At 44.3% G+C, this 15,231-nt stretch overlaps 1 protein-coding gene across 1 annotated transcript in view; it reads right to left on the bottom strand.

Annotated features, from left to right (window-relative positions):
* The window catches only part of TMTC2 (transmembrane O-mannosyltransferase targeting cadherins 2), a 315,620-nt gene that overhangs the window by 137,139 nt on the left and 163,250 nt on the right, over nucleotides 1-15,231 (bottom strand). The window contains exon 4 of the mRNA XM_040413087.1: nucleotides 1,027-1,141. Coding sequence (XP_040269021.1) covers nucleotides 1,027-1,141 — 115 coding nt within the window. The remainder of the gene's footprint in view (nucleotides 1-1,026; nucleotides 1,142-15,231) is intronic.

The following is a 15,231-nucleotide window of genomic DNA, read 5'->3' as shown; positions in this document are numbered from 1 at the left end:
GTATCGAGTATCGCAATACTTTTTTATGGTATCGAAATTGAATCAAAATTTTGGTGGGATTGTGACAACCCTAGTTGGGTTCATGCTTTTTCACACAGCAGACAGCCCTCAGATGCTGTGGTCAAATAAGACAACGACAACTGCAAGGTAAACAACCCAGAAGCACACGCTCTGGGCAGGAATGCCTTCCCCTGGCTGAAATCAGGGAAAGCTTTCCTTAGTAGTACAACGCCAGAGCCTGTACAAGGCTTCTAGGTCTAATACTGGTATATTCCAATGAAAGCCTGTAGGTATCAGCATAGCATTGGAATATACTGAACGTTGTATTCCGCAATGGATAAATTAGTTATATAAGTTAGTGAGTATATAATGATAGTATGTTGGGGTCCCCTTGGGGGCCTAAAAAAAAAGTTAAGTAAAAGTGGAGAAAAAAAAAAAAAAGGAATAAAAATATTTTTTAAGCTATAAATAAAAATACAAAAATTCTAATCACCACCTTTCCCTAAAATTGAACCTTCCCCCCCGGGAGGGTTTTTAGTTTCTGCATCTTCATTTTTTACTCTCTGCATTTCCGGGGCCATAACTTTTTTATTTTATCATGCACATAACTGTATAAGGGCTTGTTTTTTGCGGGACAAGTTGTACTTTCTAAATCCAGCTGGGAGGTAGAAAAAATTCCAAATGGGGTATTAATTGGAAAAAACAACACAATTCTGCAACGTTTTATGGGTTATATTTTTATAGCATTCCCTATACGGCTATGTAAACAGAAAATTAGAAAGGCTATGGCTTCAGAAAGGCAAGGAGTAAAAAACTTAAATACAAAAAGGGAAAGGCTTAAAAGGTATAGATAGGCATATAAAGACTGCTTTGCAGAAGTATAACACAATCCAAGCAAACATCATTGTTCTTTTTATTATTATGGAGTTGTTTATTTTCAGAGGCTAAAATAGAGAGAATTATTACAGCATGAAGGACTCCCTCCCATTATATTTAGTAGTGGGACACCCAGCATACAATACTTACAGGTTATACAGCATATCAGCCATATTGCTTCGGTAGTACAAAGCATTTCTGTAGGCTTTTTCTGCTTCAGAAATTTTGCCCTGGCTCTTCAGTACATTCCCAAGGTTACCCCATGCTGGAAAAAAAAAACACAACTGTTAATTTTTCTGCATGTTCCCCTTTAAGAAACACATAATATGAAAACCTCAGGTATCATTTTACCTGATCACATTTTAGCAAACCAAAGGAATTGATGCCAATTTTTTCTTTAGACAATATCACGATAATGACTTTTTCTGGTAGGAAATATATTATTTTCTGCTTGACACCGGCATACAAAGTAAGTCCATTCATTTCTGACAATGTCACACTCATTACTAGCTGCCGCAAACAGCGGATGCTGTAAGCTTTCATTCTAGGAGGGCTTCTGCATCAGCTCTCCTGCTGTCAAGCAATAATGCTATTCTACAAAGATCAACTAATAATGACAAATGTTCCAGCACAAGTAATTACTTCAGCAGAGGAAGTGTCTGCTGAATCATGAAGAGCTTCGGCAGGACTCAGATGGGAAAAACTCAGCAACAAGAATAGCTGTCCTCACCAGGACAGTGCGGCTGAGGCCACGGCTCATCAGAAAGAGAAATCTTACAAATAACATTGGATGAGGAAATTTCACTGGCAAAGCAGAAGTAAAATACAAGTGTTCTGTGAGGTAATATCAAAGCTAACAACAGAATCACTGCATCTATGAGCAGATTAACCACCTCAGCCCCCAGTGCTTAAACACCCTGAAAGACCAGGCCACTTTTTACACTTCTGACCTACACTACTTTCACCGTTTATTGCTCGGTCATGCAACTTACCACCCAAATAAATTTTACCTCCTTTTCTTCTCACTAATAGAGCTTTCATTTGGTGGTATTTCATTGCTGCTGACATTTTTACTTTTTTTGTTATTAATCGAAATTTAACGATTTTTTTGCAAAAAAATGACATTTTTCACTTTCAGTTGTAAAATTTTGCAAAAAAAACGAGATCCATATATAAATTTTGCTCTAAATTTATTGTTCTACATGTCTTTGATAAAAAAAAAATGTTTGGGTAAAAAAAAAAAATGGTTTGGGTAAAAGTTATAGCGTTTACAAACTATGGTACAAAAATGTGAATTTCCGCTTTTTGAAGCAGCTCTGACTTTCTGAGCACCTGTCATGTTTCCTGAGGTTCTACAATGCCCAGACAGTAAAAACACCCCACAAATGACCCCATTTCGGAAAGTACACACCCTAAGGTATTCGCTGATGGGCATAGTGAGTTCATAGAACTTTTTATTTTTTGTCACAAGTTAGCGGAAAATTATGTTTTTTTTTTTTTTCTTACAAAGTCTCATATTCCACTAACTTGTGACAAAAAATAAAAACTTCCATGAACTCACTATGCCCATCAGCGAATACCTTGGGGTCTCTTCTTTCCAAAATGGGGTCACTTGTGGGGTAGTTATACTGCCCTGGCATTCTAGGGGCCCAAATGTGTGGTAAGGAGTTTGAAATCAAATTCTGTAAAAAATGACCAGTGAAATCCGAAAGGTGCTCTTTGGAATATGGGCCCCTTTGCCCACCTAGGCTGCAAAAAAGTGTCACACATCTGGTATCTCTGTATTCAGGAGAAGTTGAGGAATGTGTTTTGGGGTGTCTTTTTACATATACCCATGCTGGGTGAGAGAAATATCTTGGTCAAATGCCAACTTTGTATAAAAAAATGGGAAAAGTTGTCTTTTGCCAAGATATTTCTCTCACCCAGCATGGGTATATGTAAAATGACACCCCAAAACACATTCCCCAACTTCTCCTGAGTACGGAGATACCAGATGTGTGACACTTTTTTGCAGCCTAGGTGGGCAAAGGGGCCCATATTCCAAAGAGCACCTTTCGGATTTCACAGGTCATTTTTTACAGAATTTGATTTCAAACTCCTTACCACACATAAGGGCCCCTAGAATGCCAGGGCAGTATAACTACCACACAAGTGACCCCATTTTGGAAAGAAGACACCCCAAGGTATTCCGTGAGGGGCATGGCGAGTTCCTAGAATTTTTTATTTTTTGTCACAAGTTAGTGGAAAATGATGTTGTTTTTTTTTTTGTTTTTTTTTCATACAAAGTCTCATATTCCACTAACTTGTGACAAAAAATAAAAACTTCCATGAACTCACTATGCCCATCAGCGAATACCTTGGGGTCTCTTCTTTCCAAAATGGGGTCACTTGTGGGGTAGTTATACTGCCCTGGCATTCTAGGGGCCCAAATGTGTGGTAAGGAGTTTGAAATCAAATTCTGTAAAAAATAACCTGTGAAATCCGAAAGGTGCTCTTTGGAATATGGGCCCCTTTGCCCACCTAGGCTGCAAAAAAGTGTCACACATCTGGTATCTCCGTACTCAGGAGAAGTTGGGGAATGTGTTTTGGGGTGTCATTTTACATATACCCATGCTGGGTGAGAGAAATATCTTGGCAAAAGACAACTTTTCCCATTTTTTTATACAAAGTTGGCATTTGACCAAGATATTTATCTCACCCAGCATGGGTATATGTAAAAAGACACCCCAAAACACATTCCTCAACTTCTCCTGAATACAGAGATACCAGATGTGTGACACTTTTTTGCAGCCTAGGTGGGCAAAGGGGCCCATATTCCAAAGAGCACCTTTCGGATTTCACAGGTCATTTTTTACAGAATTTGATTTCAAACTCCTTACCACACATTTGGGCCCCTAGAATGCCAGGGCAGTATAACTACCCCACAAGTGACCCCATTTTGGAAAGAAGAGACCCCAAGGTATTCGCTGATGGGCATAGTGAGTTCATGGAAGTTTTTATTTTTTGTCACAAGTTAGTGGAATATGAGACTTTGTATAAAAAAAAAAAAAATCATCATTTTCCACTAACTTGTGACAAAAAATAAAAAATTCTAGGAACTTGCCATGCCCCTCACGGAATACCTTGGGGTGTCTTCTTTCCAAAATGGGGTCACTTGTGGGGTAGTTATACTGCCCTGGCATTTTCCAGGGGCCCTAATGTGTGGTAAGTAGGTAAATGACCTGTGAAATCCGAAAGGTGCTCTTTGGAATGTGGGCCCCTTTGCCCACCTAGGCTGCAAAAAAGTGTCACACATGTGGTATCGCCATACTCAGGAGAAGTTGGGGAATGTGTTTTGTGGTGTCATTTTACATATACCCATGCTGGGTGAGAGAAATATCTTGGCAAAAGACAACTTTTCCCATTTTTTTATACAAAGTTGGCATTTGACCAAGATATTTATCTCACCCAGCATGGGTATATGTAAAATGACACCCCAAAACACATTCCCCAACTTCTCCTGAATACGGAGATACCACATGTGTGACACTTTTTTGCAGCCTAGGTGGGCAAAGGTGCCCAAATTCCTTTTAGGAGGGCATTTTTAGACATTTGGATACCAGACTTCTTCTCACGCTTTGGGGCCCCTAAAATGCCAGGGCAGTATAAATACCCCACATGTGACCACATTTTGGAAAGAAGACACCCCAAGGTATTCAATGAGGGGCATGGCGAGTTCATAGAAAAAAAAAAAAAATTGCCACAAGTTAGCGGAAATTGATTTTTTTGATTTTGTTCTCACAAAGTCTCCCTTTCCGCTAACTTGGGACAAAAATTTCAATCTTTCATGGACTCAATATGCCCCTCAGCGAATACCTTGGGGTGTCTTCTTTCCAAAATGGTGTTATTTGTGGGGTGTTTGTACTGCCCTGGCATTTGAGGGTCTCCGCAATCATTACATGTATGCCCAGCATTTGGAGTTTCTGCTATTCTCCTTATATTAAGCATACAGGTAATGAGATTTTTTTTTTTCCGTTCAGACTCTGGGCTGAAAGAAAAAAATGAACGGCACAGATTTCTTCATTCGCATCGATCAATGTGGATGAAAAAATCTCTGCCAAAAAAAGAAAAAGGAGGGGAAAGGCGTCTGCCAGGACATAGGAGCTCCGCCCAACATCCATACCCACTTAGCTCGTATGCCCTGGCAAACCCGATTTCTCCATTCACATCAATCGATGTGGATGAATAAATCATTGCTGGGATTTTTTTTTTTATATATATACAAAGTGTTTGCCAAAGTATATGAACACCGCCACCTCCTCAGCTCATATGCCTCGGCAAACATATCTTTTACTGCAGAGGAGAAATCTCGTCTTGCAGCGCCGCATACACCGACTTGCGTGTAATCTGACAGCAGCGCAATGCTTCTGTCCGAATGCACATCAGTGCTGCAGCTAGTCGATCGGTTGGTCCACCTGGAAGGTAAAAAAAAAAAAAAAGAAAAAACCAGGCTGCAAAGCAATAACTTTCTTAACTTTAGAATAGAACATATTAACTTTTTTTTAACTTTTTTAACTTTTTTACTTACTGGTAATTTTTTTTTTGTTTAGTTTTTTTTACCTTTATAGAACAAACCTCTCCTTCCCCATGGGACAATGTGCAAAGCGCAAATCGCCCAAAGATGTGGCAAAGTACGTTATGCACTTTATCCCAGGTGAAAGGAGAGGTTTGCAGCAGCTGTGAGTAAAAGGGCCCTAATAGCCCTGTGTGTCTGTCCTGTGAGATGCAATCCCTATGCTAAGTGTACCTGTGTGTGGTACTTCCGGAAACACTCTCCATAGCATAGGGCAGGGTGGTCAGCACAGTCAGGACAGAAATAGCGGGTGTCACGCCTTATTCCACTCCTGCTACAGACACGACATCTTTTTCGGGGTGACGGTTGGGTTGAGGTACCAGGAACGACACTGGGGAAATGTCGCTCGTGTAGACGGCTAACTACACTGGTGGATGGGGCCACGGAACCTCCTGGGTAAAGGAGGTTCTCGATGATCTCTTCCTGGAATTTGAGGAAAGATCGTGTTCTCCCAGCCTTACTGTAGAGAACAAAACTATTATACAGCGCCAATTGAATTAAATATACAGACACCTTCTTATACCAGCGTCTGGTTCTGCAAGAAACTAAATACGGAGACAACATCTGGTCATTGAAGTCCACCCCTCCCATGAGCGCATTATAGTCGTGGACACAGAGGGGCTTTTCAATGACACGGGTTGCTCGCTCAATTTGGATTGTCGTGTCTGCGTGAATGGAGGAGAGCATGTAAACGTCACGCTTGTCTCTCCATTTCACCGTGAGCAGTTCTTCGTTACACAAGGCAGCCCTCTCCCCCCTTGCAAGACGGGTGGTTACAAGCCGTTGGGGGAAGCCCACGCGACTAGTTCGCGCGGTGCCACAGGCGCAAATCCGTTCTAGAAACAAATGCCTAAAGAGGGCCACACTTGTGTAGAAATTGTCCACATAAAGATGGTACCCCTTGCCGAATAAGGGTGACACCAAGTCCCAGACTGTCTTCCCACTGCTCCCCAGGTAGTCAGGGCAACCGACCGGCTCCAGGGTCTGATCTTTTCCCTCATAGATCCGAAATTTGTGGGTATAGCCTGTGGCCCTTTCACAGAGCTTATACAATTTGACCCCATACCGGGCACGCTTGCTTGGGATGTATTGTTTGAAGCCAAGGCGCCCGGTAAAATGTATTAGGGACTCGTCTACGCAGATGTTTTGCTCAGGGGTATACAAATCTGCAAATCTCTGGTTGAAATGGTCTATGAGGGGCCGAATTTTGTGGAGCCGGTCAAAAGCAGGGTGGCCTCTGGGACGGGAGGTGGTGTTGTCGCTAAAATGCAGAAAACGCAGGATGGTCTCAAATCGTGTCCTGGACATAGCAGCAGAGAACATGGGCATGTGATGAATCGGGTGCGTGGACCAATATGACCGCAATTCATGCTTTTTTGTCAGGCCCATGTTGAGGAGAAGGCCCAGAAAAATTTTAAGTTCGGAAACTTGGACTGGTTTCCACCGGAAAGGCTGGGCATAATAGCTTCCCGGGTTTGCGGTTATAAATTGTGTGGCATACCGGTTTGTCTCTGCCACGACTAAGTCCAAGAGCTCCGCAGTCAAGAACAGCTCAAAAAATCCCAGGGCCGAACCGATTTGAGCCGTCTCAACCCGAACTCCAGACTGGGCGGTGAAAGGGGGAACTACTGGTGCGGCTGAAGTTGGTGACTGCCAATCAGGGTTTGCCAGCACCTCAGGGATTCTAGGGGCTCTACGGGCCTGTCTGTGCGGTGGCTGCGACGGGGTAACTATTGCACCTGCCACCGTACCAGCTTCAACTGCCCTTCTGGTGCTCGCTACTTCACCATGTTGTACGGCAGTGCTGGTACTAGGTCCAGGAAGGGCTGCGCTGCTGGTGTATGCCTCACCACGTGATCCGGCAGCGCCAGCCCCACTCTGCTGCTCTTGAAGCGGATCCCGCGCAACCTGTGGTCTAGCGACATTGGGCCGGGTACGCCTGGTGCTGCCAGGGACCTCCACCTCCTCGTCCGAACTTTGGGTCAGAGAGCCACTGCTTTCCACAGGTTCATATTCTGACCCGCTAGATTCGTCAGATGAGGGTCCCCACTCCTCATCCGACTGGGTCAGAATCCTGTAGGCCTGTTCAGAAGAATACCCCCTGTTTGACATTTTGGACTACTAAATTTAGGGGTATTCCCTGAGACTACCCAAGAAAAAAAGCAAGCCTGTCTTACAAAGGGGAGGCTAGCGAAGTACCGGAGGCCGCTGCGGTTGATAAAAAATATCAAAACTGATTTTTTTATCGCCACAGTGCGTGTAAAGTGAATGTGCAGTGATCAAAAAAATAATAATTTTTGTCACTGCGGTGGGGCGGGCGTGGGTGAACGCACGTGTGGGCGACCGATCAGGCCTGATCGGGCAAACACTGCGTTTTGAGTGGAGGGCGAGCTAAGGTGACACTAATACTATTATAGATCTGGCCGTGATCAGTTTTGATCACTTACAGATACTATAAAAGTACAAATGCTGATTAGCGATACGCTAATCAGCGAATAAAAGTGACTGCGGTGCGGTGGGGTGGGCGCTAACTGACGCTAACTACCTAACCAAGGGGCCTAAACTATCCCTAAAACCTAACAGCCAATACTAGTGGAAAAAAAAAGTGACAGTTTACACTGATCACTTTTTGTCTTTCACTAGTGATTGACAGGGGCGATCAAAGGGGTGATCAAAGGGTTAATTGGGGTGCAGGGGGGTGATCTGGGGCTACAGTGAAGTGTTTGGTGTACTCACAGTTCAGTCTGCTCCTCTGCTGGATCCAACCGACGAAAAGGACCAGCAGAAGAGCAGAGAAGCCATATAACAGATCATATTTACTAATATGATCTGTTATATGGCTTGTGATTGGATTTTTTGAAAATCGCCAGCCTGCCAGCCAATGATCGTTGCTGGCAGGCTGGTGACGAACTTGTTCTTTAACATTTGCCAGCCCGCGATGCGCATGCGCGGGCCGGCTTTGAGCGAAATCTCGCGTCTCGCGAGATGACGCGTATATGCGTGACTCTGCGCAGCGCTGCCACCTCCGGAACACGATCCTGCGTTAGGCGGTCCGGAGGTGGTTAAAGGGGTTGCCCCACTAAAAATATTCCACAGTTTTCAAACCAGCACCAGGATCTTAATACTTTTGTAATTTAATGTATTTAAAAATTTTGCATAGCCACTGAGTTATACCATAAAATATATCTGTATAGCGCCACCTGCTGTTTGTTTTTTATTTCTTTGTCCTGCTCACTGAGATGGCCGCACATGCTCACTTTCATCCTTCACCTGTGTCCTGAACTATAATAGGTAGCGCATGGACACGCCCCCTTGGCTGTAGCACTAAAGACCCTCCCCTTGAGCTGTTAGCTTGATATAAATCTAGCAGAGAAATGAATGGGGAGATCTCTGGATCCAACTGAGTTACAGAGCTGGTTCTAGCTTTGCTAGAAAGAGATTTTCACGTACAATGTCAAAGTTGTCACAACACCAAAATTTTGTTTCGGTTTCGATACCAAGAAAAAGTATTGTGATACTCGATAACACACTAAAAAGAAAAATCACAAAAATACCCACACATTAAAGAGGACCTGTCACCACTCCTGACATGCCTGTTTTAATAGCTTCATGCATGTGAGTGTGTACCTGTATAGTCTGACAATGATAGAGTGAGACTGTGCAGGGACACAGCCCCCCAACTGGTTACCACCCCTCTGTACCCTTACTGCAGACTATTGCTGCTAGCAATTTATTCATAACTTCTAGTAGAAATAATAAAGGAATGGCAAAACATAGAGTCATAAGAATAGATGTTCAAGAATTGTTATTACATGGGGAATGCATGAAGCTATTTTAACCTCAAGTTGCCGGCTTAATACGATCATGGTGATGCCGAACTTCTTAGTGTATGAATCCACAGGGGAAAAAAAACAGCAGTCTGATTTGAAGTTGTTTGATAGCAGCACTTATACAAGCAGACAAAGCGAGTTTGTGAGCGTTCACGTGTTTGATTTCAAGTGTGTGTTTGTATTAAGTGTGTGACGTTAGATTAAGTGACTTAAAGGGGTTTTCCCATCACAGACAATGGGGGCATAGGATCGCTAAGATATGCCCCTATTGTCTGATAGGTGCAGGTCCTTCCACTGGGACACACACCTACACCAAGAATGGGAAAGGTGGTAGAGGGCGGACTGCGCACGAGCGGCCGCCCTCCATTCACTTCTATGGGGCAGCCGAAAGTACCCGAGCGCTTGCTCTGCAAATTCCATCAGCCCCATAGAAATGAATGGGAGCGGTGGCCGCGCAAGGGCAGTGTGCTCCCATTCACTTGTATGGGGAGAGTGCATGGCTCTCCCCACTCCTTTCTCGGCATGGGGGGGGGGGGGGTATATCCTTGCCATATGCCCCCATTGTCTGAGATGGGAATACCCCTTTAAAGAGGACCTTTCATGGGTCCGGACTTTGTTAACCAAGAAGCAGGACATATAGAGCGGCGCCCAGGGATCTCCCTGCACTTACTATTACATCTGGGCTCCAATCCGTTCGCCCGCTGTGGCCCCCGTTACCGTCTCACGTGCTGTATGATAATTACTACTATTGGAGCAGAGAGGAGGAGACTGCCTTTTTTCTCAATGGGCGTTCCTTCTACCTGGCTGTAGCGCTGTCCAATCGCAGCGCAGAGCATCACAGCCAGGGAGAAAAAAAAACTCACCTTCTCCCTGGCTGTGACACTCTGCGCTGTTGATGGACAGTGCTACAGCCAGGGAGAAGGAACGCCTATTGAGAAACAGGGCATTCTCCTCCTCCATGTCCTGCTACTTAGTTAACAAAGTCCGGACCCATGAAAGGTCCTCTTTAATATTCAGGGACTTTAGGAGGGGACTACAAGTAAGTTGCTTATCAGTGCACTGCATTATTGAATTTTTTCTTTCTCTTTTCTTGTGTAATCCCCATTAGTAAGTATGAGTTCCATTATTGACAGCGCAGTCCAGTGCACATCTTGTCTAAAGTATGCAGTCTTGGAAAAGCCGTTTGAGGGTGCATATTTGTATAAAAAATGTAAGCAAACTGCGCCTTTGGACTAAATATCGTGTATCTAACAAGCAAGTTTCAACACTGAGAAGAGTTGGCAATATGGAAAAGAGTTTGCTGCTCACTGAGCAGGCACTCTATGGGGTAGATGTGGAGGAGGGTGGTAGTGAGGAGGCTCAGGAAACTGAGGTAGGTAGCTGGATAACAGTTAGAAAGCGGGGTAGAGGGGAGAGTGACAGGGAGGCTAGCCCTGATCTGACACACCCCCAACAAGTTTACAAGGTTGGCAGATATGGAGGATGTCAGTTCAGGGAGAGCACTGCTGCAGCCGGACACTTCCTCTGTCAGTTAGAGAAATGTCACCTCCAGTAAGCAGGGGACCAGGAGAGCAGGGCAGGCCAGACAGGTGCTGGTAGTGGGACACTCAATTATTAGCGGTACAGATAGGGTAATCTGTCATAAAGACCAGGATCGTCGAACGGTGTGTTGTCTTCCTGGCGCTCGAATTTGACATATCGCAGATCTTGTTGACAGATTACTGGGAGGGGCTGGAGAAGATCCAGCGGCCATGAAAGTAAGTTAGAAGTAGGTAGAGCGTTCTTATAAATGATTTAAGGGAAATAGGTTACAAGCTTAGGGCAAGGACCTCAAAGGTAGTATTTTACAAAATATTACCTGTACCACAAGCCACACCAGGCAGTGGGAAATTAGGAGGATTAATAAGTAGCTCAAAGTTCCTGGAGAACTTCTCCGTCGACTTCTCTGTCGGCTACAGGCTCTGTGGGCTGCAACTCAATGGGGAAAGTGCAGCTGTTTTGGGGGAGAAGATGGCTAGAAGGTTGGAAAAGTGTTTAAACTAGGGACTGGGGGGGAGGGAAATTACATTATAGGAGGGGAAGATAGTGCAGATAGAGAGCTGGGGCGAGGTAATGAAACTGGGGAGGAATGGAAGGAGGGACTAGAACAGTTCATAAGGAAAGGTGTAGGGTGAAAAATATACAAAAACCTCATAATTATATGTATACTAATGTCTAAAGGCTGACCAATAAAATTGGTAAACTAGAATTAGTAATGTCTGAATTGGGCTATGACATAGTGGAAATAACTGAGACATGGCTGGATGATAGCTATGACTGGGCGGTTAACGTACAGGGTTACAGTCTGTAGAAAGGATTGTCGAAACCGGAGAGGGGGAGGGGTTTGCCTGTATGTAAAGTCCTGTCTAAAGCCCACACTCTGGGAGGATATAAGTGAGGGACATTAACATGTAGTCACTGTGGGTAGAAATACATGGAGGCAAAAACAATAATGAAATACTGATAGGCGTTTGTTATAAGCCACCTAATATACCGGAGTCCACAGAAAATCTACTTCTAAGAGAAATAGATGAGGTGGCAAATCATAATGAGGTCGTTATTATGGCGGACTTCAACTACCCAGATATAGACTGTAAATCTGAAAGCTGTATATCTCATAAAGCAGTGATGCCCAACCTACGGCCCGCGGGCCAAAACCGGCCCGCGAAGCTGTGTCATGCGGCCCGTGCGACTCCCTGGAAAAAGTCTTAGACTTTTCCCCCACATTCATCAGCGCAGTGAGCGCTGAGAACTGCACAGGCAGCACAGCGATGCTGCCTGTGCCTGAAATAACCAATAGCAAAGCTCCTTACAGCAAGGAGCTGTGTTATTGGTTGGTATAGGCGCACGCCGGAGCGATACAGGTCCTGCAGCAGGGGAGCCAATGGGAGCTGGAAGGAGGAGGAGCCGGCTCCAGGGGTGGCTGTTTTAGGAAGAGCAGGTCGTGCTGCCCGAGATCCTTGGGAAACATGACAGGGCAGCTGGAGAGCTCCCCCCTCCTCCTGTCACGCCACTAGTGACCCTGCTCCCCCCTTCTCCTGTCACCCCACTAATGACCCTGCTTCCCCCTCCTCCTGTCACCCCACTAGTAACCCTGCTCCCCCTCCTCCTGTCACCCCACTAGTGACCCTGCTCCCCCCTCCTTCTGTCATCTTACTAGTGACCCTGCTCCCCCCTCCTCCTGTCACCTCACTAGTGACCCTGCTTCCCACTCCTCCTGTCACCCCACTAGTGACCCTGCTCCCCCCCTCCTCCTGTCACCCAACAGGGAAGAAGCTGAACAGACTCCACCGATATGATGGGATCCATTCAGTTTCCGTTCGGGATCCTGTCTTTTTACCGGACACAAAAGTGCCCCATACAAGGCTTTTTTGTCTGGTCTTTCGACAGAATCTGCAACATAGGCTCCAAATGCAGCCTCCAGTAGTTATATCTACTGAGCTGTGTCTGGGCTTAAGTTTTGCGGGACAATCTATAGTTTTTATTGATATCGTTTTGGAGTGTGGAGTGTGTGGCTTTTTGATCATATTTTATAACATTTTTTGTGGTAAGAGAAGCAATGAAAAAAATAGAAAATTGGCCATTTGACCCTTTTTTTCATTACGCCATTTGCCATATTGGAAAAATATTTTTATATTTTAATAGTACGGGCATTTTCGCTCGCGGTGATACCTATGATGTTTATATTTTTTGTTATTTGGGTATTTATATTTTTATTATACGGAAAGGGGGGTGATTTAACCTATTTTGTGATGATTTTGAAGCTCATATATGAGCCTACAAAATCTATTTTATTATTTTTAATTTTAAACAATCATGTATTTTTAAACTGCACTTATTATTGAGAATTGTTCATTTCTTATGTTGGTCTGCCATCTGGTGGCCAAAATAAGATTAGCACTTTGAATGTTCTCAGCCTCTTCAGCGAGGCTGAGCCCATCCAAATCAATTACCGGCATCCGCATTGGCAGATGGGACAATGGTAACGCTCCCGTAAGCGCGAGCTTCCATTTTTTGCGCATTTAGATGCCTTGATCTCACTTGATCACGGCATTTAAAGCCTTTAATTACCGCAGTCGGCGTTATTGCCAGTCGCGGTAATTAGCCGCAGGTCTCCTCTGTTTTAAACAGCAGAGACCTGCCTATCGCTCCAGTGCTGTACATGTATGACACTGGTAGCGAAGGGGTTAAAAGCATCCTAAACTCTTATTTTGAGGCACATACCTTATAGGAATAAAAGGGTGAGGAACAAGAAAAAAACTATGTGGATAAATAGAACTGTAAAGGAAGCAATACATGGCAAAAAGAAAGTATTTAAATCACTAAAACATGAGGGCAGAATGGAGGATAAGGAAAAAAATTTAATAGGTAAAAGACAAATAAAAAAAGCTGAATTGGAGACAGAGAGATTAATTGCTAAAGAGTAAAACTAACCCTAAAATGCTTTTCAATTATATAAATGGTAAGAAGTATAAATCTGAAGGTGTTGGCCGTTTATAGAATGATGAGGGGGGAGCTGCAAAGAGCAATGTGTGCCTTTGGTGTGCGCCGTGACACGGTCGCTGTGCATGCTGTTGCCAGCGGCAACGTGTTTTGGTTGCAGCATGTAGGTGCCTCCTCCTTTCTCCTGGGGCCTTCCCTGTCTGGTGCCAGAGGGGTTAATTATCTAGCTGGTGGGGATTTAGGTGTGTCCTGGGTGTTGTCTTGTCTAGTGTTGTTACATGTCTGGTCTATTGATATCTGTAGTCCAGCATGTTGCTAGACATTTTCCCTGTGTGTTATGCCTCCAGAAGGGGGTGTCAGTGTCAGTGTGCAGCTCTGTTGGGGGCAGCCATGCATCCTGTCTCCATGGGGTTCCGGTCGTCGTTGCTTGCCGCGGCAGGTAAATGAGAGTTGTTTCTGGGCTCTTACCCGCCGATGCAGTAGCTGTGCACTCTGTCCCTTCCCTTGCTGCTAGGCCTCTCAGACTCCTGTTCATCCGTGTCGTGGAATAACAAATAGTCTCTCCCCTGCTCCTATTCCAGGGATTATCAGGGCGACTTAGGGTCCTAGGTTAATTGGGTATGAGCCGTCCTACCATCCAGGTCCGCTCATACGGTGAGGAGTTAGGGCGAGGATTATGGATGTAATAGGAGGAGAGCTGCTCCCTTATCCCAGCCTCTGGCCTAGTTGCCTTTACCACCGGGTCCACATTGTACGATGGGGAGTTTCCCCTACTCCCCACCGTGACACAATGAGAAGAAAGTAAATATTTTTTCTCCAATATATTTCCTGAGAAAAATAAACTGTCAGATGAAATGCAGAATCTAAAAGTGGACTGTCTGACCCAGAAAGAAGTGCAGCAGTGTCTTAAAAAGATTAAAATAGACAAATCGCCGGAACCAGATGGCATACATCTCTGTATCCCAAGAGAATTAAATAATGTCATAGGAAGACACTTATTTCTGATATTTAAGGACTTTAAATTGACAGGGATCGTCCCACAAGATTGATGCTTAGCAAATGTGGTGCCAATATTCGAAAACAATGTCCGTAAACTATAGGCTGGTAAGTTTATCATCTGTTGTGTGTAAACTGTTTTCTAAGAGATGCTATCTTGGAGTACCTCAATGAAAGTAAGTGAATAACGCTGTATCAGCATGGCTTCATGAGGGATCGGTCATGTCAAACTAATTTAATCAGCTTCTATGAGGAGGTAAGTTCCAGACTTCACCGTGGTGAGTCATTGGATGCCAAATATCTTGACTTTTCCAAGACATTTGATACTGTACCACATAAAAGATTAGTATATAAAATGAGAATGCTTGGACAGGGAGAAAATGTCTGTATGTGGATAAATAACTGGCTCAGTGATAGAAAACAGAGGGTGGTTGT

Source organism: Bufo bufo, chromosome 1, assembly GCF_905171765.1.
Source record: "Bufo bufo chromosome 1, aBufBuf1.1, whole genome shotgun sequence".
Classification (NCBI taxonomy): domain Eukaryota; kingdom Metazoa; phylum Chordata; class Amphibia; order Anura; family Bufonidae; genus Bufo; species Bufo bufo.
Note: the sequence above shows the minus strand (reverse complement) of the source record. Positions and strands in the feature narration are given on the sequence as shown.